This window comes from Xenopus laevis, chromosome 2L (genome assembly GCF_017654675.1).
Source record: "Xenopus laevis strain J_2021 chromosome 2L, Xenopus_laevis_v10.1, whole genome shotgun sequence".
Classification (NCBI taxonomy): Eukaryota; Metazoa; Chordata; class Amphibia; order Anura; family Pipidae; genus Xenopus; species Xenopus laevis.
The window spans coordinates 184,117,566-184,143,802 of NC_054373.1; the positions used below are offsets into that span (position 1 = coordinate 184,117,566).

A 26,237-nucleotide genomic window follows, 5' to 3' on the forward strand; every position below is an offset into this window, starting at 1 on the left:
CTACTACTTCTGGGCCCACATCTATAAGTGTGACAACTTTCTCTACCATTACAAGTGGCTAAATCTTCTAAGCCTGCATCCTCAATTAATTGGTTAAAGAAAAGACTTTCGTATTTATTTATCTTCCCTGCTCTGTCTTTTTCTCCCAGTACTTGATTGAAGTCTCCTGCAAAGATTACTGGTAGTGAGGTAAATAAGTAAGGCTTAATATTATTCAATAACGTTCTCCTGTCAGAGATTGCCTGAGGCCCATATAGATTTATGAGTCGTATTAGCTTCCCTTTTAGTTCCACATCCACCATCAGACACCTTCCTATCTGGATATCGACTATTTTTTTGACTACAAATGGTTTATTTCCCTTAAATAAGATAGCGACTCCACCCGCTGGTTCTGTTGCTATAGACCACAATGACAACCCTTCTCTCCAATCCCTTTTAGCCATATTAATCTCATTCACACATGTGAGTCGGGTTTCCTGGAGAAAGACAATGTCTGCCGTTGTCTCTTTTAAACATTCATAGACTAGAAATCTTTTTTTCCAATTCTTTATGCTGCAAGAATTTGCAGTAAGAAATTCAATCGACAGATCCATTTTTTTTTGTCTTTTTCTTTGAAACTCCACTTTCCTCTCCTACTCTTTTGACTTGGACTCTTGTTCCTAAGTCTGTCTCCATTTCTTCTTCTTCTATAGACTCCCATTCTAAATCCAAAGCTACATCTTCTTCTTCTTTTTCTATTTTACTTTTTTTCCTACTAGTATCTGGTGTTGGGTTTTTTCGTTTTTCTCTTTCTTCTTCCTCCTCCATTCTTTCTATTTCCTCTGCTTTTTCTACCATTTCTCCCCATGTACTTTCGCCTAGTACTTTGTACCTGTTTTGGTTCTTTATGGCAGTTTTCCCTCTTATGTCTTTCTTTTTTTTACTCTTTCCTTTTTTTTCATCTCTCCCTACAGTTTTCCCCTCCCCCTCCTCTCTTGTGTGGGCGCTTGATGTTTCTTCTCTAACTGGATGGGCTCTATCTGTCTGGATTTCTACCTGTTCTTGAATTGGGTTTGGAGTCTCACTCGGCATATCATCCCTTAGTTGCTCTTCTATATTGGGAATGGATTTCTGGATGTTTCTCCATGCTTCAGGGCAGTTTCTATAAGCATGTCCTGTTTTGAGACACAAATTACATTTTATCTCTTTCTCACAATCTTTGCTAATATGGCCTATTTCTCCACAAAAACCAAATTTTTTTATATTACATTTCCCAGCTAAGTGGAACTTAGATCCGCATTTAATACAGAGTTTGGGTTGCCCGACATAATAACACACTCCTCTATCTTTCCCAATGAAAAATGAAGTTGGTAAGTGTTTTTGGTAATATCCTTCTGTATGAAGCTTTACTTGTACTTTGTAACCACCTATCCAGAAGTCCTCCTCATCATAGATTTTAGTTAAAGGAGATAACACAGTGCATTGCCTTTTCAACCAAATGAGGATGTCTTCTGGATGTACTGTTTCATTCTTCATTAAAATTGTTATATTTTTTAATTCTGGTTTGGAAATAGGACTGACTTTGAAATCTTGCCACTCTTTGACTGTTTTTTTTAAACCATATTGTCTCCAAAATTCTTCTAAACCATGTGGTAGCTTGAAGCTCAAGTCATATTCTATATCTGATATGCCTATCATTGCATATACATCTTCTGCAGTAAAACCTAAAGTTTGTTTAACCAAGTTTCTGGCTATGAATCTTCTGCCTGGGAAATCTTCTCTTTCTCCTTCCCACTTTATTTTAACTGCATTTTTTCTTTTCCCATATTCATCCTGTTCTTCAACCTGCACCTGATCTGACTCTTCTGTGCCTCTATTATCTGTAGCAGGAACCTGTACATTTCCACTCCTTACTTTCCCTTTAACTGCCTGGCTGTATAAAATCCCTTTACCTGCTGTACTCAATGCGCCAGGTGTAGCTAAAGTATTTGGTGACTTGTCAGACTGTATGGAAACATTTCCTAACACATTTAAAGGGTTAACTGTATTTTTTGAGCTATGATCAGACTGTGCAGGTTTAGTAGAAATATCAGACTGTTTAGAAGAATTAGCAGAAGAAATATCAGACTGTTTAGCAGGATTAGCAGAAAAAGATTTACTATTCTGTACAGAAGACTTGTCACGTTTATTATCAGAGATATCAGACTGTTTAGAGGTGTTATGTGACTGTACATAAGAAGAAGAAGATACAGAAGGTTTGTTAGACTTTGAATAAAGAAAATCACTAAACTGCTTGTGGAAAGATTCACCAGACTGAGAGGGAGAAATAACAGAGGGTGTATCCAGCTGATCAGAGGAGAGACTAATTGATTGAGAGAGACAATCAAGCTGATGTAAATGAGTATCCCCTCCCCCCACTGCTGCAGCACAAACACTAGCAGAGTCTACAATACAAACATTTCTCTGCTTTACCAACATCTCCTTTTGCAGCTTTTCTCCAGACACACCGGTAATATTCTCTTTTAATAATTGGGAAATGTTAAAAAGTCTCTCTGCTGCAACATTTCCTCCCCCACTTTTCATTTCTTCAAAACGTTTTTTGTTGTTATACAATTCTTTCCAGGGTTCTATAAGGTCTAATATAACATTGATTTGTTGATCAATCTCCTGTAAATCTTTATTCAGAAAGGCTAAATTGCTAATGGCATCAGTCCTGTGTTGTCCTTTCAGTGATCTCAAGTCTTTAATGAGCACGTCTATACCTTTAGTAAGAGCAGTCTGTTTTGTTTCTAAACACTTTAATTCATTTAGTGCTCCAATGATTTTGTCATACTCTATAACTAAACCAGTGTTAGTACTTTTATCAGAGTCTTTTTCCACCACTGTCCCAAATGAATCTTTTTTCTTATACTCCATATTGGAGTTTTGTCCCAACAACATTTCTTCCTTCCCCATTGATATGACAGTGTCTGTGCCTCCTTTCCCCCTCATACAAACAGTCGCGTCCATGTTAGGTAAGCCAGCACTCACCCATTGATCAGCCCCTGCATCAGCTCTTCCATTCTGGCCAGCCTGTGTTTCCAGCACTTGCTCAGCCACTTGACATGCGACAAACTCGGCCGAGTCCTCCATTTCCTGCACTGTATCCAAGTCTTTTGCTACTTTAGCTCTCGTCACTGGGATCTCACTGGGTTCCACGTCGGAAGTCTTCGCATCAGCGCCACAGCTCCCTGTAGTCACTCCTGCGCCTACCTCCGGATTAGGATGTCTTCCAGTGTCCTCCTCAGCTTCATCCGACGAAAAAGAGTTACACGCTGGTAACTGGCGTTTCATTTGCTTTTCTTTCTTTGCACTCCTGGTACAGTTCGTGGTTTGGGCCGCCATTTTAGATTCAGCAGCACGCCTTCCACTTCCCAAACGGCATCTTTCACCCGCAGGGGCTGCTTCTCCTCTCTTTCCCATCTCTGTACCGATCAGGCAGAGGAGGAAAAATAAAAAATTCTTCCAAACAAAAGGTGTCAAAAAGTTTTCAACAAAAGTACTGGGGGAAAAGAAAAAGGGGGGAATTTATTGCTGGGACTATCTCTCCCAGGACCCGCAAGGGCCTGGGAGAACACACGTTCTTGCAGCACACTCAAAAAAACACAACCTCACAGTATGAGGGTATAGCTTATTGTGTGCCCAGAACATGCCTTCTCTGTATATTTGTATTTATACATATGGGAGGAGGAGGTGCCATATTGATTCCCTTAGACAGTACAGTATGAAGGTATAGCTTATTGTGTGCCCAGAGCATTCCTTCTCTGTATATTTGTATTTATACATATGGGAGGAGGAGGTGCCATATTGATTCCCTTAGACAGTACAGTATGAGGGTATAGCTTATTGTGTGCCCAGAGCATTCCTTCTCTGTATATTTGTATTTATACATATGGGAGGAGGACGTGCCATATTGATTCCCTTAGACAGTACAGTATGAAGGTATAGCTTATTGTGTGCCCAGAACATTCCTTCTCTGTATATTTGTATTTATACATATGGGAGGAGGAGGTGCCATATTGATTCCCTTAGACAGTACAGTATGAGGGTATAGCTTATTGTGTGCCCAGAACATTCCTTCTCTGTATATTTGTATTTATACATATGGGAGGAGGAGGTGCCATATTGATTCCCTTAGACAGTACAGTATGAGAGTATAGCTTATTGTGTGCCCAGAGCATTCCTTCTCTGTATATTTGTATTTATACATATGGGAGGAGGAGGTGCCATATTGATTCCCTTAGACAGTACAGTATGAGGGTATAGCTTATTGTGTGCCCAGAACATTCCTTCTCTGTATATTTGTATTTATACATATGGGAGGAGGAGGTGCCATATTGATTCCCTTAGACAGTACAGTATGAGGGTATAGCTTATTGTGTGCCCAGAACATTCCTTCTCTGTATATTTGTATTTATACATATGGGAGGAGGAGGTGCCATATTGATTCCCTTAGACAGTACAGTATGAGGGTATAGCTTATTGTGTGCCCAGAACATTCCTTCTCAGTATATTTGTATTTATACATATGGGAGGAGGGAGGTGCCATATTGATTCCCTAAGACAGCAGAGTATGAGGGTATCTTTTACTGTCTGTTACAGGGAGCCGGCGCCAAATATTGCTCCATTCACTTCCTGGTGAGACGGTAATTTCTCCATTGTGTTGTTGACTCTCGACCTCCTTATCCTGCTGTCTCTGCCACTTCCTTAGAGTTGGGGTGGAAGTGCTCCCCTAGCAGTCTCTCGTTGTGCTCCCCCAGCAGTCTCTCGTTGTGCTCCCCCAGCAGTCTCTCGTTGTGCTCTCCCAGCAGTCTCTCGTTGTGCTCCCCCAGCAGTCTCTCGTTGTGCTCCCCCCAGCAGTCTCTCGTTGTGCTCCCCCAGCAGTCTCTCGTTGTGCTCCCCCAGCAGTCTCTCGTTGTGCTCCCCCAGCAGTCTCTCGTTGTGCTCCCCCAGCAGTCTCTCGTTGTGCTCCCCCAGCAGTCTCTCGTTGTGCTCCCCCAGCAGTCTCTCGTTGTGCTCCCCAGCAGTCTCTCGTTGTGCTCCCCCAGCAGTCTCTCGTTGTGCTCCCCCAGCAGTCTCTCGTTGTGCTCCCCCAGCAGCCTCTCGTTGTGCTCCCCCAGCAGTCTCTCGTTGTGCTCCCCCAGCAGTCTCTCGTTGTGCTCCCCCAGCAGTCTCTCGTTGTGCTCCCCCAGCAGTCTCTCGTTGTGCTCCCCCAGCAGTCTCTCGTTGTGCTCCCCCAGCAGTCTCTCGTTGTGCTCCCCCAGCAGTCTCTCGTTGTGCTCCCCCAGCAGTCTCTCGTTGTGCTCCCCCAGCAGCCTCTCGTTGTGCTCCCCCAGCAGTCTCTCGTTGTGCTCCCCCAGCAGTCTCTCGTTGTGCTCCATGCACAGCAAATATCAAATACAGCTATGGATTTTCAGAGCATTTGCTTCTCGGCTCAGTCAGTTGCACTCCCACGTCCCATGAGTAAAGCTTCCATGTTACACTGATTGCTTAGCAATCTGAGGGGGTCATCCACAAGCACCTTCATTTTTAAAGGACAACTAAAACCTTAAAAACATTGATATATATATATATATATACAAAGACTGAACTCTTTATACAGAACTAACTGTATCAGCCCTGAGGTTCAGCAGCCCTATAGTCATGCAGCTCCCCATCTTGGATCCTCTAAGGCCGTGTTGTGTGTGTCGGTGGCACTGCACATGCTCAGTGGGCTGCTGCTGAGAAGCTGAGCTTAGGGTCGTAGGAAATGTTCTTTGAATCAGTAGAAAAGAGACAAGGGGCATCTAGGGTCACATATCTTCCCTACAGGTGTGTTTTAAAGGGAAATAATGTACAATACTGAGCGTAAGCTCCATGGTTCACACCCAGTAAAGCAATATAAACATGAGCCTGCCTTGCACAGAGCCGTTACACAACTTTATTAGTCTGAACCACATCAAGGTCATGTGATCTGATCCAGAATGTTTCTCTGTGTAACCGACACTCTAGTCTCACTACTGGATATGACATATGGCAGCACCGCCGACCTATAGGCCTTTTACATCACCTGGTTCTGCTGCTATGGGTGCAGACGGGACCATGAAAAGTTTAGTGTGGTCTCATCAAAAGATGAAACAGATTGGTCAGAACCAGTAAGAGATGGGCCCTGAATAGCTGGGGAGAGATCAAGAGCCTAGAGTAGTGTCCTGTCCAATCAGGCAGACCCTGACTAACAACCTGCGGCCTGAAAAGTGACATCACCAAGGACTGGAAGTGACCTCATTGCAGACCGGACGTGACCTCATTGCAGACCGGACGTGACCTCATTGCAGACCGGACGTGACCTCATTGCAGACCGGACGTGACCTCATTGCAGACCGGACGTGACCTCATTGCAGACCGGACGTGACCTCATTGCAGACCGGAAGTGACATCATTGCAGAGGGAATGGCATCAAAACAGACTGGAAGTGCAATCCCCGCAGACTAGGAGTGACATCCCCGCAGACTAGGAGTGACATCCCCGCAGACTAGGAGTGACATCACTGCAGACTAGGAGTGACATCCCCACAGACTGGAAGTGACATCACCACAGACCAGGAGTGATGTCATTTTATACCAGGGGAAGGAGTCAAATGCATTAAATGCAACTTATATTGCCCACTGACCCCTGTCCCACCCACATACCCATAATGGCAGATGCCACCCACAAAATACCCACAGCATTGCAGGTACCCGACCACTGCAGGACTCCACATCTATGTGCAGCTCTGGTAACACAGGAGACACTTCTAGCGCCCCATGTGGCAGGGAGGGTGTGAGACACCAGAGGAACCTGATTCTGCATTTCTTAATTAAATTACACTGACTTGCCACCTTGTGCCCTGGTTTTTTGAATCTTTAAAGGGGTTGTTTGCCTTTAACTCTTAGTATGATGTTAGCATTCAGCAGCTCTTCAGTTTGCAGTTTCAGCTGTCTCGTTGCTAGGGTCCAATTCCCCTAGCAACCATGCATTGATTTGAATATGGAGAGGCCTGAATAGAAAGATGAGTAATAAATAGTGGCAATAACAATAAATGTGTAGCCTTACAGGGCGTTTGTTGTTAGATGGGGTCAGTGACCCCCATTTGAAAGTTGGAAAAATTCATAAGAAGACAAATAATTCAAAAACTATAAAGAATAAATGAAGGCCAGTTGAAAAGTTGCTTAGAAATGGCCATTCTATAATTAAAAGTTAACTACCCTTTTAAAGCTAAAGCCTGGTCGGTTCTTGGATGTGAGACAACCGGGGAATGCCAGTAGACTTTAGTTAGATAGTAAGCTCTGTGGGGCAGGGGCCTCCATAGTCTCTTCTATGGATTGCAGAGGTGGATTTACTTGGGGGGACCATAGTGTATGGTGCACTTTAGCCCCCCTCTGTAGCTTATATATATTGTATGAGCCACAGCATGAATAATTGGTTATTTATAGAGCTCCAGCCATTTATCCGTCAGCTCCAGAGTCTGTACAGTAATAATTAGCGCTGAACTGTGTATCACTGCGCTAACAAACGACACCTTGGGACTCCGGCACTTAATTGATAGAAAGTTACTGCAGAATCTGCGCCAATTCATTTCATTCTGTCTGAGCCATCGGCACATGAAATTACTTTTTAATTACAATAATGGGCAAAAAACATCATTATGTGAATAGACAGACCTGAGCTGGGGGTTAAAGGGGGTGAAAACAGAAATTTGCCAAACACAGAAGGCTAGTGTAGCGGGGATATCCCCTGCACGTTTATTTAGTCAAGTGATGTAACGTTTCTGGGGCGTGCCCCTTCCTCAGACATGTTAAAGGGGGTGTTCACCTTTAAATTCGGGGGCAGATTTATCAAGGGTCGAATTTAGAATTTGAAAATCTTCAGAGTTCAAAAAGACCAACGGAAGTTTTCGATCTAATAGGTCCCTATCGTACGAATTCAAACTTAGATCTTTCAAAGTCCACCAATTGACTCCAAACAGGTTCATGGAGGTCCCCCCTAGGCTAAAACAGCAATTCGGCAGGTTTTAGATGGTAAATGGTCGAAGTCGAATTTTTAAAGAGACCGTACATGATAAGTTTCAAATTCTTTTCAAATTCAAATCTAATTTGGACTATTCCTTAGTCGAGGTAGACAAAAATAGCTCGAAATTCAATTTTTTTTTAATTCGAAAATTCACCTCCACCTTTGTTAAATCTGCCCCGACTGTTAGTATGACTTAGCGAGTGATATTCTGAGACAATTTGCAATTGGCTTTCATTTTTTATTATTTGTGGTTTTTTGACTTATTTAGCTTTTTATTCAGCAGCTCTCCAGTTTGCAATTTCAAATGGAATATGAATAGGAGACGCCTGACTAGAAACATGAGTAATAAAAAGTACAATAACAATACATTTGTAACCTTACAGAGACTTTGTTTTTTACATGGGGTCGGTGACCCCTATTTGAAAGCTGGAAAGAGTCAGAATAAGAAGGCAAAGCTTTCAAAAACTATAAAAAATAGGACCAGTTGCTTAGCATAATAATTAGCCATACTTTAGGGGAAGGTCACACTGGGCGTTTTGGGGAGATTTGGTTGCCTCGTCTTTGCGGCGACCAATCTCCCCAAACGCCTTCCCTCACTCTGCTCTGGCTTAAAATGAAAAATCGCCGGCGCCAATCAAATGCAGCAAAGTTTTCCGAAGTCAGTCGTCCGAAGTTGTCTCACGAGGTAAACCACCCCTATAAAGTGCTGGAGCTCCATTGGCTAGTTACATTCTGTGTGGCCACTAAATTCACAGGTAAGGGTAAGGCCAGACGAGGAGATTCAGGGAGATTATGTCGCCTGGCGACTTATCGCCACGTCTTTTGCGTGACTATCTCCCCGAACTGCCTCAGCGTCTTTTCCCCATAGGCTACAGCGCAAAATCACCTGCGCTAATGCACATGCGGCGATGCGTTTTCAATAGTCGCCCAAAGTTGCCTCAGGCAAATCTCCCCGAATCTCCTCGTCTGGCCTTACCCTAAAGGCAAGTGATTTGCGTGTGACAGATGCTGTGGGAGTATTTGCAGTGCAATCGGCAGTGTCTCTGTTGGAGTCCGTTCATGGTCCATTGCTCTTATCTGGGAGACGGGAGAGATAAGGAAGGTGGATTCCTGCAGAGTAAACAAAACTATTGAACTTTTGTGTAAATGTATGAAATCCACATCTTGTATTGGAAACGAGGGCCAGTGTTAATCCTTTCATTTCTGTAATATTCTGATATTTATAATAATAATAGTTTTTGGCCTTTATCCAGTTATCCAGAAAGCTCCTGTACATGGGTGAGTGGCGAGTGCTCCTGTACGTGAGTGAGTGGTGAGTGCTCCTGTAAGTGAGTGAGTGGCGAGTGCTCCTGTACGTGAGTGAGTGGCGAGTGCTCCTGTACGTGAGTGAGTGGCGAGTGCTCATGTACGTGAGTGAGTGGCGAGTGCTCCTGTACGTGAGTGAGTGGCGAGTGCTCATGTACGTGAGTGAGTGGCGAGTGCTCCTGTACGTGAGTGAGTGGGCGAGTGCTCATGTACGTGGGTGAGTGGCGAGTGCTCCTGTAGCGTGAGTGAGTGGCGAGTTGCTCATGTACGCTGAGTGAGTGGCGAGTGCTCCTGTACGTGAGTGAGTGGGCGAGTGCTCCCATGTACGTGAGTGAGTGGCGAGTGCTCCTGTAACGTGAGTGAGTGGCGAGTGCTCATGTATTGTGAGTGAGTGGCGAGTGCTCCTGTACGTGAGTTGAGTGGCGAGTGGCTCATGTACGTGAGTGAGTGGCGAGTGCTCCTGTACGTGGTGAGTGGCGAGTGCTCCATTGTTACGTGAGTGAGGGTGGGCCCGAAGTGGGGCCTCCTGTACGTGAGTGAGTGGCGAGTGCTCCTGTTACGTGAGTGAGTGGCGAGTGCTCCTGTAAATGAGTGAGTGGCGAGTGCTCCTGTAAGTGAGTGAGTGGCGAGTGCTCCTGTACGTGAGTGAAGTGGCGAGTGCTCCTGTACGTGAGTGAGTGGCGAGTGCTCCCTGTAACGTTGAGTGAGTGGCGAGTGCTCCTGTAAGTGAGTGAGTGGCGAGTGCTCCTGTAAGTGAGTGAAGTGGCGAGTGCTCCTGTAAGTGAGTGAGTGGCGAGTGCTCCTGTAAGTGAGTGAGTGGCGAGTGCTCATGTGCGTGAGTGAGTGGCGAGTGCTCCTGTGCGAGAGTGAGTGGCGAATGCTCCTGTACGTGAGTGGAGAGTGCTCTTGTACATGAGTGAGTGCCGAGTACTCTTGTACGTGAGTGAGTGCCGAGTGCTCCTGTACGTGAGTGAGTGGAGAGTGCTCCTGTACGTGAGTGAGTGGCGAGTGCTCATGTACGTGAGTGAGTGTGAGTGCTCCTGTGCGAGAGTGAGTGGCGAGTGCTATTGTACGTGAGTGAGTGGTGAGTGCTCATGAACGTGAGTGAGTGGCGAATGCTCATGTGAGTGAGTGGGCGAGTGCTCCTGTGCATGAGTGGCGAGTGCTCCTGTACGTGAGTGAGTGGCGAGTGCTCCTGTACGTGAGTGAGTGGCGAGTGCTCCTGTACGTGAGTGAGTGGCGAGTGCTCCTGTACGTGAGTGAGTGGTGAGTGCTCCTGTACGTGAGTGAGTGGTGAGTGCTCCTGTACGTGAGTGAGTGGCGAGTGCTCCTGTACGTGAGTGAGTGGTGAGTGCTCCTGTACAAGAGTGAGTGGCGAGTGCTCCTGTACGTGAGTGAGTGGTGAGTGCTCATGTACGTGAGTGAGTGGTGAGTGCTCCTGTAAGTGAGTGAGTGGCGAGTGCTCCTGTACGTGAGTGAGTGGCGAGTGCTCCTGTACGTGAGTGAGTGGCGAGTGCTCATGTACGTGAGTGAGTGGCGAGTGCTCCTGTACGTGAGTGAGTGGCGAGTGCTCATGTACGTGAGTGAGTGGCGAGTGCTCCTGTACGTGAGTGAGTGGCGAGTGCTCCTGTACGTGAGTGAGTGGCGAGTGCTCCTGTAAATGAGTGAGTGGCGAGTGCTCCTGTACGTGAGTGAGTGGCGAGTGCTCCTGTACGTGAGTGAGTGGCGAGTGCTCCTGTACGTGAGTGAGTGGCGAGTGCTCCTGTACGTGAGTGAGTGGCGAGTGCTCCTGTAAGTGAGTGAGTGGCGAGTGCTCCTGTAAGTGAGTGAGTGGCGAGTGCTCCTGTAAGTGAGTGAGTGGCGAGTGCTCAAGTGAGTGAGTGGCGAGTGCTCCTGTAAGTGAGTGAGTGGCGAGTGCTCATGTGCGTGAGTGAGTGGCGAGTGCTCCTGTGCGAGAGTGAGTGGCGAATGCTCCTGTACGTGAGTGGAGAGTGCTCTTGTACATGAGTGAGTGCCGAGTACTCTTGTACGTGAGTGAGTGCCGAGTGCTCCTGTACGTGAGTGAGTGGAGAGTGCTCCTGTACGTGAGTGAGTGGCGAGTGCTCATGTACGTGAGTGAGTGTGAGTGCTCCTGTGCGAGAGTGAGTGGCGAGTGCTATTGTACGTGAGTGAGTGGTGAGTGCTCATGAACGTGAGTGAGTGGCGAATGCTCATGTGAGTGAGTGGCGAGTGCTCCTGTGCATGAGTGGCGAGTGCTCCTGTACGTGAGTGAGTGGCGAGTGCTCCTGTACGTGAGTGAGTGGCGAGTGCTCCTGTACGTGAGTGAGTGGTGAGTGCTCCTGTACGTGAGTGAGTGGTGAGTGCTCCTGTACGTGAGTGAGTGGTGAGTGCTCCTGTACGTGAGTGAGTGGTGAGTGCTCCTGTACGTGAGTGAGTGGCGAGTGCTCCTGTACGTGAGTGAGTGGTGAGTGCTCCTGTACAAGAGTGAGTGGCGAGTGCTCCTGTACGTGAGTGAGTGGTGAGTGCTCATGTACGTGAGTGAGTGGTGAGTGCTCCTGTAAGTGAGTGAGTGGCGAGTGCTCCTGTACGTGAGTGAGTGGCGAGTGCTCCTGTACGTGAGTGAGTGGCGAGTGCTCCTGTACGTGAGTGAGTGGCGAGTGCTCCTGTACGTGAGTGAGTGGCGAGTGCTCATGTACGTGAGTGAGTGGCGAGTGCTCCTGTACGTGAGTGAGTGGCGAGTGCTCCTGTACGTGAGTGAGTGGCGAGTGCTCCTGTAAATGAGTGAGTGGCGAGTGCTCCTGTAAGTGAGTGAGTGGCGAGTGCTCCTGTACGTGAGTGAGTGGCGAGTGCTCCTGTACGTGAGTGAGTGGCGAGTGCTCCTGTACGTGAGTGAGTGGCGAGTGCTCCTGTAAGTGAGTGAGTGGCGAGTGCTCCTGTAAGTGAGTGAGTGGCGAGTGCTCCTGTAAGTGAGTGAGTGGCGAGTGCTCCTGTAAGTGAGTGAGTGGCGAGTGCTCATGTGCGTGAGTGAGTGGCGAGTGCTCCTGTGCGAGAGTGAGTGGCGAATGCTCCTGTACGTGAGTGGAGAGTGCTCTTGTACATGAGTGAGTGCCGAGTACTCTTGTACGTGAGTGAGTGCCGAGTGCTCCTGTACGTGAGTGAGTGGAGAGTGCTCCTGTACGTGAGTGAGTGGCGAGTGCTCATGTACGTGAGTGAGTGTGAGTGCTCCTGTGCGAGAGTGAGTGGCGAGTGCTATTGTACGTGAGTGAGTGGTGAGTGCTCATGAACGTGAGTGAGTGGCGAATGCTCATGTGAGTGAGTGGCGAGTGCTCCTGTGCATGAGTGGCGAGTGCTCCTGTACGTGAGTGAGTGGCGAGTGCTCCTGTACGTGAGTGAGTGGCGAGTGCTCCTGTACGTGAGTGAGTGGCGAGTGCTCCTGTACGTGAGTGAGTGGTGAGTGCTCCTGTACGTGAGTGAGTGGCGAGTGCTCCTGTACGTGAGTGAGTGGCGAGTGCTCCTGTACGTGAGTGAGTGGTGAGTGCTCCTGTACGTGAGTGAGTGGTGAGTGCTCCTGTGCGTGAGTGAGTGGCGAGTGCTCCTGTACGTGAATGAGTGGCGAGTGCTCCTGTACGTGAGTGAGTGGCGAGTGCTCCTGTACGTGAGTGAGTGGCGAGTGGCCCCTCCATTCCCAAGATAAGCAAAAAAAAGATTCTCAGTCCATTGCAGTAAAACTAATACAGTTAAATTGTTAAAAAAACAAATGCTCTGTAAGGCTACAAATGTATTGTTATTGCTACTTTTTATTACTCCTCTTTCTATTCAGGCCTCTCTATTCATATTCCTGTCTCTTATTCGTATCAGTGCATGGTTGCTAGGGTCCAAATTACCCTAGCAGCCATGTATTGATTTGATGACCGAAATTGCAAACTGGAGAGTTGCTGAATAAAAAGCGAAATAACTCAAAAAATCACAAATAATAAAAAATTAAAACCAAATGCAAATTGTCTCAGAATTTCACTCTCTACATTATACTAAACGTTGGGTAGAACAACCCCTCCAAGAGGCTCAACTGCCAACTAGGGTTCATCATAGAGGTCAGGCCAGAGGGAATGTTCATATAAGGAGTATTTGGGGTTTGCTTGTCTCATGTATGTGCCAGATACAGTCATATGAGCAGTCTATGTTAGTGATATGTCGCCTATAAGTAGCCGTTGGCTTGTTGCTTCTCACTTCTGAATGTCTCCCATTTGTGTTGTACAGGGAACACCGTGAGTAACCTGATTATGATCCTGCCTCCTATCTACGGTGCAATTCAGACTGTAAGAGATGGATTAGAGACCCGCTATTTGGTTTCCTTTTTGGGACTTGCAGGTAGGTGTGCGGGTGCACTGAAGGCTCCTTATGATCCCCTAAGATATTATTAATATTACATATTATTATTAAGATATATTTAGGGATGCACCAAATCCAGGATTCAGCCTTTTTCAGTAGGATTCAGATTCAGCCGAATCCTTGTGCCTGGCCGAACGGAATCCTAATTTGCATATGTAAATTAGGGGTGGGTAGGGAAATCACATGACTTTTCATCACATAAGAATTTTTTTCCACTTTTTCCTTTCCTGATCCTAATTTGCATATGCAAATTTGGATTTGGTTCAGTATTCGGCCTACTCTTTCACTGGGGTTTCGGTGCATCCCTAATTATATTATTAAGATATTATTTAGGGATGCACCGAATCCACTTTTTTTGGATTCGGCCGAACCCCTGAATCCTTTGTGAAAGATTCGGCTGAATACCGAACCGAATCTGAACCCTTATTTGCATATCCAAATTAGCATATGCAAATTAGGGGTTGGAAGGGAGAAACATTTTTTACTTTCTTGTTTTCTGACAAAAAGTCACACAATTTCCCTCCTGCCCCTAATTTGCATATGCAAATTCGGATTCGTTTTGGCCGAATCCTGCTGAAAAAGACCGAATCCTGGATTCAGTGCATCCCTAATATTAGTATTAATATATTATTATTATTCAATATTAAGATATTATTATTAGATATTATTAAGATATTATTATTAGATATTATTATTAGATAATAAGATATTAAAAGCGATGCAACGATTCCAGGATTCGGTTCGGGATTCGGCCTTTTTCAGCAGGGTTCAGATTCGGCCGAATCCTTCTGCCAAATCCTAATTTGCATATGCAAATTACAGGCGGGGAAGGAAATCACGTGACTTTTTGTTACAAAACAAAGAAGTAAAAAATGTTTTCCCTTCCCACCCCTAATTTGCATATGCAAATTCGGTATGCGGCCAAATCTTTCGCAAAGGATCCAGGGGTTTGGCCGATCAAAATAGTGGATTCGGTGTATTTTATCTGTAATTATTAAGATATTGAATGTGTCTTTGTATACCTGGTGCAGAGCTGACCTTGTGTATGTATAAAGGGATTTCTAGCTGTGGCTGCTGATGTTTTATTATAAGCTCCATTGTTTTGCCTTTCTCCCATCATTCTCTGCTTCTTCCATCGCCTCTCATGCTTATGGCGGCCACAGAGCAATACGATTGGTCAGTCTGGTTTGGACCAATGACCTCACTATGGGGCAGACGCTGGCCGAGGAGCTACAGTTGAGACCAGCATGGCTTTTGGGCCACCTACACTGCAAATCAATTGGGGGTTTCAGGAGCAGATTGAGTGGCAGGATAAATGCTCTTCAATTCCACGTTTCTCAAGCTTTTCAAACTTTGGCACCACCTTCCATAAAAAAATTCCCACAGAATAAATGGATTGAAGAACGTTCAAGGGAGTCAATTAATATTCAGTTATTGAACAGCCAGGCCCCATGCGTATTCGAACCTGCAATAACCTGCGCCCCCTCAAAGTGTCACGGGATCAGCCATGTTGTTCCACCCGAGTGCAGCGGCTACAAAAGTCTGACTTTTTGTGTTTGTCTTGCAGCCGTGGGGCTGGGCTCGTGGTGTTTCCATATGACGTTGCAGTATGAAATGCAGGTAAGTAGCCACTCAGGACTCACCATAGTCATATTTCAGTGGCATTTCATATTTTGGCTAAATATCATACACTGAGTTTCCATTAGACCAACGGTGTCCAAATACAGGACAATACTCAGTACTGACATAGTCCTGCGTCTGCTGCACCCCCATCTGCACTGTATAATGTACAATAAACAAAATCTCTTTGCTGGAGGGATCCTAATAAGCCTTGTTGTGATTGGCTGCGTCATCCATCGGCCACTTGACAGTCAGACGATGACGCTCTTGGGTTATTTCATCAGCCTGAGCCGGGGGGGGGGGTTGTAATGGGGTTCACAGCTGTGATGGTTTGCCCCAGTGCTACAGTTTCCATAGCAATCACTTGCACGTTCCTTTTATATGCCATCTTTCTTTTCCCGGCCCTGACAAACCTGATTGGCCGAGAGCTCCGCTTCTGCAATTCCATTGGTCATAGTGGGGCACATGTAACGGAAAAGAATGTGTGGATCTCTGGGCCCCCAGGTCATAGGGTATAAAAGTATCACAAAAAAGGGGTTATCTATCAAATCAGATTTTTTTAGGCAAAATAAGTCCGACCAAACCACGATTTGCAGTGTCGGACTGGCCTGGCGGGACACCGGGAAAAAACCAGGTGGGCCCGGACCCCCTCTCCCAATGCTCGTTTTTTTTAAAAAAAATTATTTTCAGCGACATGTGTGCAGAGGGCACGTCACAGGTGGGGGGCCGTGGTCAGCAGTCCCGGTGGGCCCCGGGCCCCCCCAGTCCAACCCTGACGATTTTACCTTTTTTATGTTTGAAAAAAACTCGATAAAACTGGTTCAATGGAAAATTTGTGTTTTTTGTGAAAAAAAAAAACCCTGAATTTTTTCAGGTTTTATGCCCGAAACAGTCAATTTTTTTTGTCAAATCACTCGAAATCCCCCAATTTTTTGGATTGTAGGCCGAGACACAGCGCAGGCCATCATATCTTTTAAATTTAAAATGGGACCTCTACCATTGACTTCTACAGGACCCCGACAGCTTGAAGATGGATTTTTTCTGATTCGGACTTTTAGCAGCCTCGGGGTAAAATAAATTGCAAAAAATGTTAGGGGTTTCTTTTCCACTAAAAATTCGGATTTTATAGTAAAAAAAAATTAACGTTAAAAAAAAAATGTTTACATTTTTTTTCATTCAGACATTAATAAATAGCCCCCTAAGTTTCCTAATTAGCAGGAGTTATCTAATATTTCCCTTTCTTTCTGTACTTTCAGCTGCTGGATGAGCTGCCCATGATCTACAGCTGCAGTGTCTTTGTTTACTGCCTGTAAGTACCTGCCGCCTTCTTTTTTATAGAACTTCTTTTACCCAGTTATTTATGTGCCTCGCCCACCACCAACTGCCACCATATGAGTCTGCCTGTTGTGGGAGGGGCATGCTGCTTGTCAGACTCATGTGATGTCACGGAAAGGCCCACCTTGATAGGCTGTACCTGCATGAGTTGCTTTGCAGTCTATTGAACATCTGGTTGTCATTCAGTCCTGACTGTCAGTCTGCAGACATTTGGGCCACGGCAGATACGAAGGGGCAGATTTATCAAGGGTCGAATTAAAAATTAGAACTTTAAATTTTCTAATTTTTTTTATGGTCAAAGCTATCAAATTCGACTAGGGAGTTATTCAAATTCGAGTTTTTTTAAAAATTCTAATTCGATTTTTGAGATTTATCATACTCTGGCCCTTTAAGAACTCAAATTCGACTATTCGCCACCTAAAACCTGCCAAGTCAATGACAGACTTCCAGGGCTCAATTTGGAGCTGTTTGCAGCCTTCCTGACATTCAAGTTGTTTTTTTTTTTGGAGAGAAAAACTCAAATCGAGTTTTTAAATTTCGAATCGAATTAGATTCGAGTTTTCGGGTTGATTCAATTCATCCTAGTTTACAAAAATTAGATTGTATTAATAATTTAAGATGGGTCGAATTAATGGGAGTTTAGTTTTAAAAACTCACGTGAATTCGAAATTCGACCTTTGATAAATGTGCCTCCAAGTGTCTCCACTGTGCCAGGCCAATAGAGAGGGGCAGGGCCACTGTCGGGGGGCTGCTGTTGGGGCCCCACGTAGGAGCAGAGCAGCTGAAGCGAATTGGGGGGGGGGAAGGTAGCAAAAAACATGGCAGCAAACTAAGCAAGTATGTTTCATCCCATCCTGCTAGAACTCATACAGTAGATCCGTTTCATTCTTCCCAAAACTGGAAACTGTATAAACAGCAAAGGCCCTGCAATGTAGGGTAGAGGTAACCGAGTCCCTGGCTGGAGTCCAAAGAAATGCTTTAGCACCTAATGCTCTGACACTCACCCAGTGTGTATAACAGCACCACCTAGTGGTTACACTGAGTAGCTGCAACACTTGTGACACCCACAAACTTCATCCAAACCCATCCCCCCTTTATTCTCCCATGTCTAGAACTGGACCTGTGACTATGGGGGGGTGATTGTACTTCAAAATAGGTCTGTGCTCAGTCTGTTGCCCTCACTAAAATTATATTATACATTTACATACACATTATACACATATTATATATGTTATATTTAAAAATGATATTATATATTCACATACACATTATACACATATTATATATGTTATATGTAAAAATGATATATTTTCACATACACATTATACACAGATAATATACTTATATGTAAAAAATATATATTATCACATACACATTATGCGCATATTATATATGTTATATGTAAAAATTGTACTATATATTCACATACATTATACACAGATAATATACGTTATATGTAAAAAATTATTATATATTCCCATACACATTATACACAGATAATATACTTATAAGTAAAAATATATATAATCACATACACATTATACACGACTAAATGTTTAAAACCTGATTAAATTTTATATATATATATATATATATATATATATATATATATATATATATATATATATATATATATATATATATATATATATATAGTAGCCAGCTGTCATGGCAAGTTAAATGTGTGTTAAATCTAGTGGCTCTTGTATAAAGTTCACACAAATACAGATCCACTTGGTCATACAGGTATCAGATCCATTATCTGGAAACCCATTATCCAGTATGGATGCACCAACCCCAGGATTCAGTTTGGGATTCGGCCTTTTTCAACAGGATTCGGATTCGGCTGAATCTTTCAGCCCGGCCTAACCGAATCCTGATTTGTATATGCAAATTATGGGCGAGAGGAAATCTCGTGACATTTTGTCACAAAACAAGGAAGTTAAAAGTGTTTTCCATATACAAATTAGGATTGGGTTTGGTATACGCCCAAATCTTTCGTGAAAGATTTGGGAGTTCGGCTGAATCCAAATTAATGGATTCGGTGCATCCCTATTATCCAGAAAGCTCCAAATTATGGAATGGCCGTCTCCCATAGACTCCATTATAATGAAATAATCCAATTTTAAAAAATGATTTCCTTTTTCTGTGTAATAATAAAACAGTAGCTTGAACTTGATCCCAACTAAGATATAATTAATCCTTATTGGAAGCAAAACCAGCCTATTGGGTTTATTTCATGTTTATATGATTTTCTAGTAGAATTAAGGTATGAAGATCCAAATTATGGAAAGATCCTTTATCCAGAAAAGTCCTGGATCCATTCTGGATAACAGGTCCCGTACCTGAAAAGAAAAAGCTACTCCAATAGCACAATAGTATGTTTTTTCTCATGAATTATTTACACTGATACAAATATTTATACAATTATTCTGCTCTTTTTTGTTTCCCAGGTACGAATGTTTTAAGAACAGAAATTCCTACAATTATTTGCTGCTCGTCCTGCTGATACTCTTCAGCTTAATAGTCACTACAGTAAGAGCCTCCTCACTGTCTCAGATCCAGTTGTTTCTACTGCTGTGTGATATAGTGGTAATGAGCTGCACGGGCCGATGCCATCAGGCCAGTTAGAATTTTGGGGAGGAATAAGCCTAATAAACTGCTGCAAATAAGGTTGTCTGTTAATATTGCTCATCCGTTATGACATAGGGAATCGGATACAGAACTTTTATGAGGCTCCGTTTTTATTTTTGGCTGCAGTAATTGTTGTGGGATCCCAGGGCATTTTCATTGAGTCCCCATTGAGTTAATAGGCTGTCCTTTAAAGGGGTTGTTCACCTTTAAATTAACTATTAGTATGATCTAGAGAGTGATATTGTGAGACAATCTGCAATTGTTTTTAATTTTTTATTATTTTTAGTTTTTGAGTTATTTAGCTTTTTATTCAGCAGCTCTCCAGTTTGCAATTTCAGCAATTTGGTTGCTAGGGTCCAAATGGCCCTAGCAACCATGCATTGATTTGAATAAGAGACTGGAATATGAATAGGAGAGGCCTGAATAGAGAGAGGAGGAATAAAAAGTAGCAATAACAATACATTTGTAGCCTTACAGAGCATTTGTTTTTTAGATGGAGTCAGTGACCCCCATTCGAAAGCTGGAAAGAGATATAAAAATTTAAAAAAAATAGAAAAAAAGAATAGGACCTGTGCTTAGAATTAGACATTCTTAAAGGTAAACCACCCCTTAAATCATTCAAAGACTATAAAAAAAAGAAAAATGAAGGCCAATTGAAACGATGCTTAGAAATAGCCATTTCTTTTGGATTGAGAGGTAGAGCAGGTTTCCAAATCGTTTGAGTATGGGGCACGCTGCAGCCTACACTGCTCAGTAACACAGCCCCACCTGCTGCTTCTCTCTCGCACAGACTGTAAGTGAACAACAAACCCTGGCACCAGTCCTTTAGGCAAAAAACACTTGGGCATGAGAATAACAATATTCCGTGCTGTTACACATACCCAATATAAATCTCCAGCCTATGGGATCTTACTGTGTGCCCTCAGTGTTTCTAAATTGCCATCACAAGTCTGAGCAGGTATCACTACATGCCCAACTCCCTGCTACAGGCAAGCTGGCACCCTGCAGGGCATCATCATTTATTTATATAGCACCGACAAGATGCGTAGGGCATATACTGAGTCTGTTTTGTTATAAAAGTTGTTAAAAATGTCTTCCTAGATGAACTTCCCCTTTAATTGACAGTTGCAATTGAAAGGCTGCACAACTGAGAGCCCTTTAAAATGAGAGATTTAGATTGTGCTTTTATCCCGTGAATCAGAAGAAGCCGCTGGGTTTAATGAAAGTGCCATTTATATACCCGGCACATCTCTGACGCTGGCTGAGAATATTACTGCTCCCCCCTGCCGCCAGCTAGAGCCTCTGTACAATGAGATGAGAAACTGGCAGTAGTGCAGGCTTTTTCCTCGGTGGGGGGCACAGAGTTAAACAGAACAGCAGCCCCCAGGGGTCACCAGCCCAATGCCCAGCTGTGATAGTGAGAATAAGCCAAGTCTTCTGCCTCCGTCTCACGCTCTGCTTTCTCTCTCTCTCTCTCTCTCTATAGGTTTATTTAAGGTGGAAGGAGCCTGTATTTCATCAGGTAAGTACATGTGCTGCATACGGAGCTGTGTCCTCCCATCTGTACAGCAGTAGCAGCCCATGCCGTGCCATACAGCTTGTTGGGTTAATGCTCGGAGTTTCTAAAGGCCCCAGGAGGGGCTGTACCCTCATACCGTTAAATTACTTTTAGAGTAGGGTATATGTTGCCTTTAAATGTTAACCTTTTTTTCTGCCACTTATAAATAAATAAAACACAAATAAACTTTGGGGCCCTCCAGCGCTTCACTCAATCCACCTATTGATGCTGCACATTAACCAGATAGAGCCCTGGGCCCCCGCTGAGTCCGCCATTCACTCGTCTGCTAATTAACTGCCAGTTGCACAGATCCAGCCTCATCCATCAGCACCAGCCTTTGTGCCCTGCAGCCTGGCAGTCACGTGATGCAGCAGCCTTAAAGGGGAACTATCGTGAAACTGACAATTTAATAGAAGCTTCATCATACTGAAATAAGAAGCTTTCTAAATATAATCAATAAAATATTCTGCATCGTTTCTGAAATAATCAATTTTATCTTCACCATTCCTCTCTCAGCATCAGTTTCTCTTCATTCTCTCTTCATGCAGCAGTTGGGTGTCAGATATTCACTGACAGTTAGATCCAGTATATCTTATAGGGGGCTCCTTTTGCCTAGAAGATGTATTAGAGCTCACTCTATTAAACTCACCAGACATCACGTCTCTCTACATGCTGGATTTGTGCAAAAGGCAGTTATTTTGTTAGATTTTGTTTGTACTGGAATCAGTTATTTGAGTGAGCTCTAATACATCTGCTAGGAAAGGAGCCTCCCTATAAGATATATTGGATCTAACTGTCAGTGTAGAGAATGAGAATAAATCTGCCCCCTAATGTTCAGCAAAATGTTGGAAGTGATCTTCTGAGACAGTTTGCAGTTGGTCTTTATTTCAGCTTAGCTACACAGCAAAGTAAGACAATAATTGTGGGTGCAGCTGTTCCGGGCGCCCTTTCTTTATTATATGCAGCCCAGTCTGTTGCCAATTAACATGATTCATGAACTAGAGACCTGGGGAAGGTGGAATTCTGGGAACCCTCATACCTCCCGCGTTCCTGTATATGGTCTGTATTATACTGACGTATGTACTGCAACCCCTGTGCTCTCACACACAGTCAGTTATTTGGCTTTTTTGGTTATTAAACCCTCAAGTTTGCAATTTCAGCAACCTGGTTGCTAGGGTGCAAATTACCCTAGTAACCATGCATTGATTTGAATGAAACCTGGAATATGAATAGGAGAGGCCTGAATAGAAAGAGGAGCAATAAAAAGTAGCAATAACAATAAATGTGTAGCCTTACAGAGCATTTGTTTTCTAGATGGGGTCAATGCTCCCCATTTGAAAGCTGAAAAGAGTCCGAAGAAAAAGGCAAGGAATTCAAAAACGATATAATAATAATAATAATTAAGACAAAAAAGTTGCTTAGAACTGGTCATTCTAAAACGTACTAATATTAGATGAATTGCCCCAAGGGATACTTGGGAGGCCACAGCTGAATAAGCATAAAGGCCACACAAAGACAGTAAGTATTGTGCACAATGTGATCACTGTGTCCCTTTAAATGAAGTATACAAATAAAGGGGTGGGTTACCTTTTAGTATATTATAGTATAGTATGGCCAATTCTAAGCAACTTTTCACTTGGTCTTCATTTTTTAGTTTTTGAATTATTTGCCTTCTTCTTCTGACTCTTTCCAGGTTTCAAATGGGGGTCACTGACCCCACAAAGGCTACACATGTATTGTTATTGTTACATTTTATTGCTCATCTTTCTATTCAGGCCTCTCCTATTCATATTCCAGTCTCTTATTCACATCAGTGCATGGTTGCTAGGGTAAATTGGACCATAGCAACCAAATTGCTGAAATTGCAAACTGGAGAGCCGCTGAATAAAAAACTCAAAAAACACAAATAATAAAAAATGAAAACCAATTGCAAATTGTCTCAGAATATCCCTCTCTACATCATACTAACAATTAATTTCATAGTGAGTAAATGGGCTGAACAGTGTCCGACCTGGCCGCCCAATAGGTTTGTCAAATTTAGCTGATCCATTTGTTTGCTCCCCGGGACAACAGTCCTCACATGATGGGAGCTTGAAACTTCCCCGTATGTCTGTGAGACCCCTCACCCAGCCCAGTAAGATGCTAACTCTGGATTGGTTGAATGGAGGTTAAAGGATAAGTAAACCTTTAAAATGAGCAGTCAAGGAAGTTGTCAGGAGAAAGAAAGAGGCTGCTCTGATGTTCTTCTGCTAAGGAAAGATGTAAGAAAGTTTTATAATTTTATTCCTAAGCAGACGAACATCAGCCTCTTTCTCCTGACAACTTCCTTGACTACTTGGTGGTCAGACTGGTGGGAAACTGACCAGCAGGTGGCGCCGTTGTAACAAAATTCATTCATATTAACAGTACATGTATCCCTTAATATCTTGGAATCAAAAGAAAATAAATAATGAATGCAAATTACAAAAGTGCTAAGAATAGCCCCCTCATCAAGTTTACATTCATTTATTTTAAAGGTTTACTTATCCTTTAAGTGCTTTACACTGACTCATGTATCTTTCTCTTACTCGCAGGTTATGTACGGTCTGCTAGTGTCCTTCCTAGTCCTCAGATCTGTGTATATAGTGACCTGGTAAGTGATCCCCGCCGACCCTGTGACCAAAGCTACACATACAGTATATATGCAGCTGGAGGGGCTGTATATTTGACTTATCATGTACCTAGGGTTGCCTCCTTTTCTGGGAAAAAATACTGACCTTCCTATATATTTATCTTTATTCCCTATTAATAACATTGGGATCATATCACTGACCTTCCTATATATTTATCTTTATTCCCTATTAATAACATTGGGATCACTGACCTTCCTATATATTTATCTTTATTCCCTATTAATAACATTGGGATCATATCACTGACCTTCCTATATATTTATCTTTATTCCCTATTAATAACATTGGGATCACTGACCTTCCTATATATTTATCTTTATTCCCTATTAATAACATTGGGATCACTGACCTTCCTATATATTTATCTTTATTCCCTATTAATAACATTGGGATCACTGTCCTTCCTATATATTTATCTTTATTCCCTATTAATAACATTGGGATCACTGACCTTCCTATATATTTATCTTTATTCCCTATTAATAACATTGGGATCACTGACCTTCCTATATATTTATCTTTATTCCCTATTAATAACATTGGGATCACTGACCTTCCTATATATTTATCTTTATTCCCTATTAATAACATTGGGATCACTGACCTTCCTATATATTTATCTTTATTCCCTATTAATAACATTGGGATCATATCCACTGACCTTCCTATATATTTATCTTTATTCCCTATTAATAACATTGGGATCACTGACCTTCCTATATATTTATCTTTATTCCCTATTAATAACATTGGGATCACTGACCTTCCTATATATTTATCTTTATTCCCTATTAATAACATTGGGATCACTGACCTTCCTATATATTTATCTTTATTCCCTATTAATAACATTGGGATCACTGACCTTCCTATATATTTATCTTTATTCCCTATTAATAACATTGGGATCACTGTCCTTCCTATATATTTATCTTTATTCCCTATTAATAACATTGGGATCACTGACCTTCCTATATATTTATCTTTATTCCCTATTAATAACATTGGGATCACTGTCCTTCCTATATATTTATCTTTATTCCCTATTAATAACATTGGGATCACTGACCTTCCTATATATTTATCTTTATTCCCTATTAATAACATTGGGATCACTGACCTTCCTATATATTTATCTTTATTCCCTATTAATAACATTGGGATCATATCACTGACCTTCCTATATATTTATCTTTATTCCCTATTAATAACATTGGGATCACTGACCTTCCTATATATTTATCTTTATTCCCTATTAATAACATTGGGATCACTGTCCTTCCTATATATTTATCTTTATTCCCTATTAATAACATTGGGATCACTGACCTTCCTATATATTTATCTTTATTCCCTATTAATAACATTGGGATCACTGACCTTCCTATATATTTATCTTTATTCCCTATTAATAACATTGGGATCACTGACCTTATTAAATTAAATTTAATTGACTTTAATTGTGTTAGAAAGATCCTGCTCAGACCCCCAAGTACCAATCACCTGTGTGTCAGACCCTATACTTATGCACAAGTCTAAATTTTAACTCCAACCTCTCTTTGCCATCCCCTAGGGTGTACCCCTGGCTGAGAGGACTGGCCTACACCTCTCTAGGTGTGTTTTTATTAGGGTTCCTGCTATGGAACGTGGACAACATTTTCTGTAGTACCTGGAGGTGAGTGCCAGCTTTGTGCCCATGCAATGCCCTCACTCATGACATGTTACATTCAGTCTCTGGGGCAGGGGATTCACGACTCACAGACTTGGCAGAACATCACCACGTATGTATTTTGTCCTCTAGGGAAGTGCGGCAGAAGGTTCCGCCAGTAGTTGGCGCTGTTACCCAGTTCCATGCCTGGTGGCACATTCTCACAGGACTGGGCTCCTATCTGCACATCTTATTCAGGTACCTGGGGATCCCAAGAGTATTGTCCATGATCTTTATTTAGGGAGAACCTAAACGTTTCTACATTTTTCCAATAATCATGGGCTGTGGGGGTTGTACCACAACAAGGGAGGGTGTCGCTGTTACTTTCCCCTTTTTCTCACCTTGGGTCCTGTTTTCCCTTCACCTGATCTCCCCTTCCATATTCCCACTCCCAGCAACTCCATTCCCTTTTATATCCTGAAACTGAAATCCTGTATTTTCCCCCCGTTGCTTTCAGTTTATACACAAGGACCCTCTACCTGAAGTACCGACCTAAAGTGAAGGTAAGTGGCCTGAACTCTCCTCCGATGAGCACGCAGCCAGTAACATGTTTACAGAATAACAGGCACAGGGCCTTTATTTAAAGGGGTTATTCACCTTTCAGGTAACTGTTAGTATGATGTAGAGAGGGATATGCTGAGAAAATTTGCAATTGGTTTTCATTTTTTATTATTTGGTATTTTTGAGTTATTTAGTTTTTATTTAGCAGCTGTATAGTTTGCAGTTTCAGCAATATGGTTGCTAGGTTCCAAATAACCATAGCAACCACGCACTGATTTGAATAAGAGACTGGAATATGAATTGGAGAGGGACTGAACAGAAAGATGAGTAATAAAAAGTCCCGATAATAATATATCTGTAGCCTTACATAGTTACATAGTTAAATTGGGTTGAAAAAAGACAAAGTCCATCAAGTTTAACCCCTCCAAATGAAAACCCAGCCCCATACACACACACCCCTCCCTACTTT

General features: G+C 43.1%; 1 protein-coding gene across 1 annotated transcript in view; it reads left to right on the forward strand.

Annotated features, from left to right (window-relative positions):
• acer3.L (alkaline ceramidase 3 L homeolog) overlaps window positions 1–26,237 on the forward strand; it is a 38,137-nt gene that overhangs the window by 9,902 nt on the left and 1,998 nt on the right. The window contains exons 2-10 of the mRNA XM_018245646.2: window positions 13,609–13,719; window positions 15,308–15,360; window positions 16,617–16,669; window positions 19,149–19,230; window positions 20,816–20,851; window positions 23,461–23,519; window positions 25,133–25,234; window positions 25,361–25,465; window positions 25,725–25,770. Coding sequence (XP_018101135.1) covers window positions 13,609–13,719; window positions 15,308–15,360; window positions 16,617–16,669; window positions 19,149–19,230; window positions 20,816–20,851; window positions 23,461–23,519; window positions 25,133–25,234; window positions 25,361–25,465; window positions 25,725–25,770 — 647 coding nt within the window. The remainder of the gene's footprint in view (window positions 1–13,608; window positions 13,720–15,307; window positions 15,361–16,616; window positions 16,670–19,148; window positions 19,231–20,815; window positions 20,852–23,460; window positions 23,520–25,132; window positions 25,235–25,360; window positions 25,466–25,724; window positions 25,771–26,237) is intronic.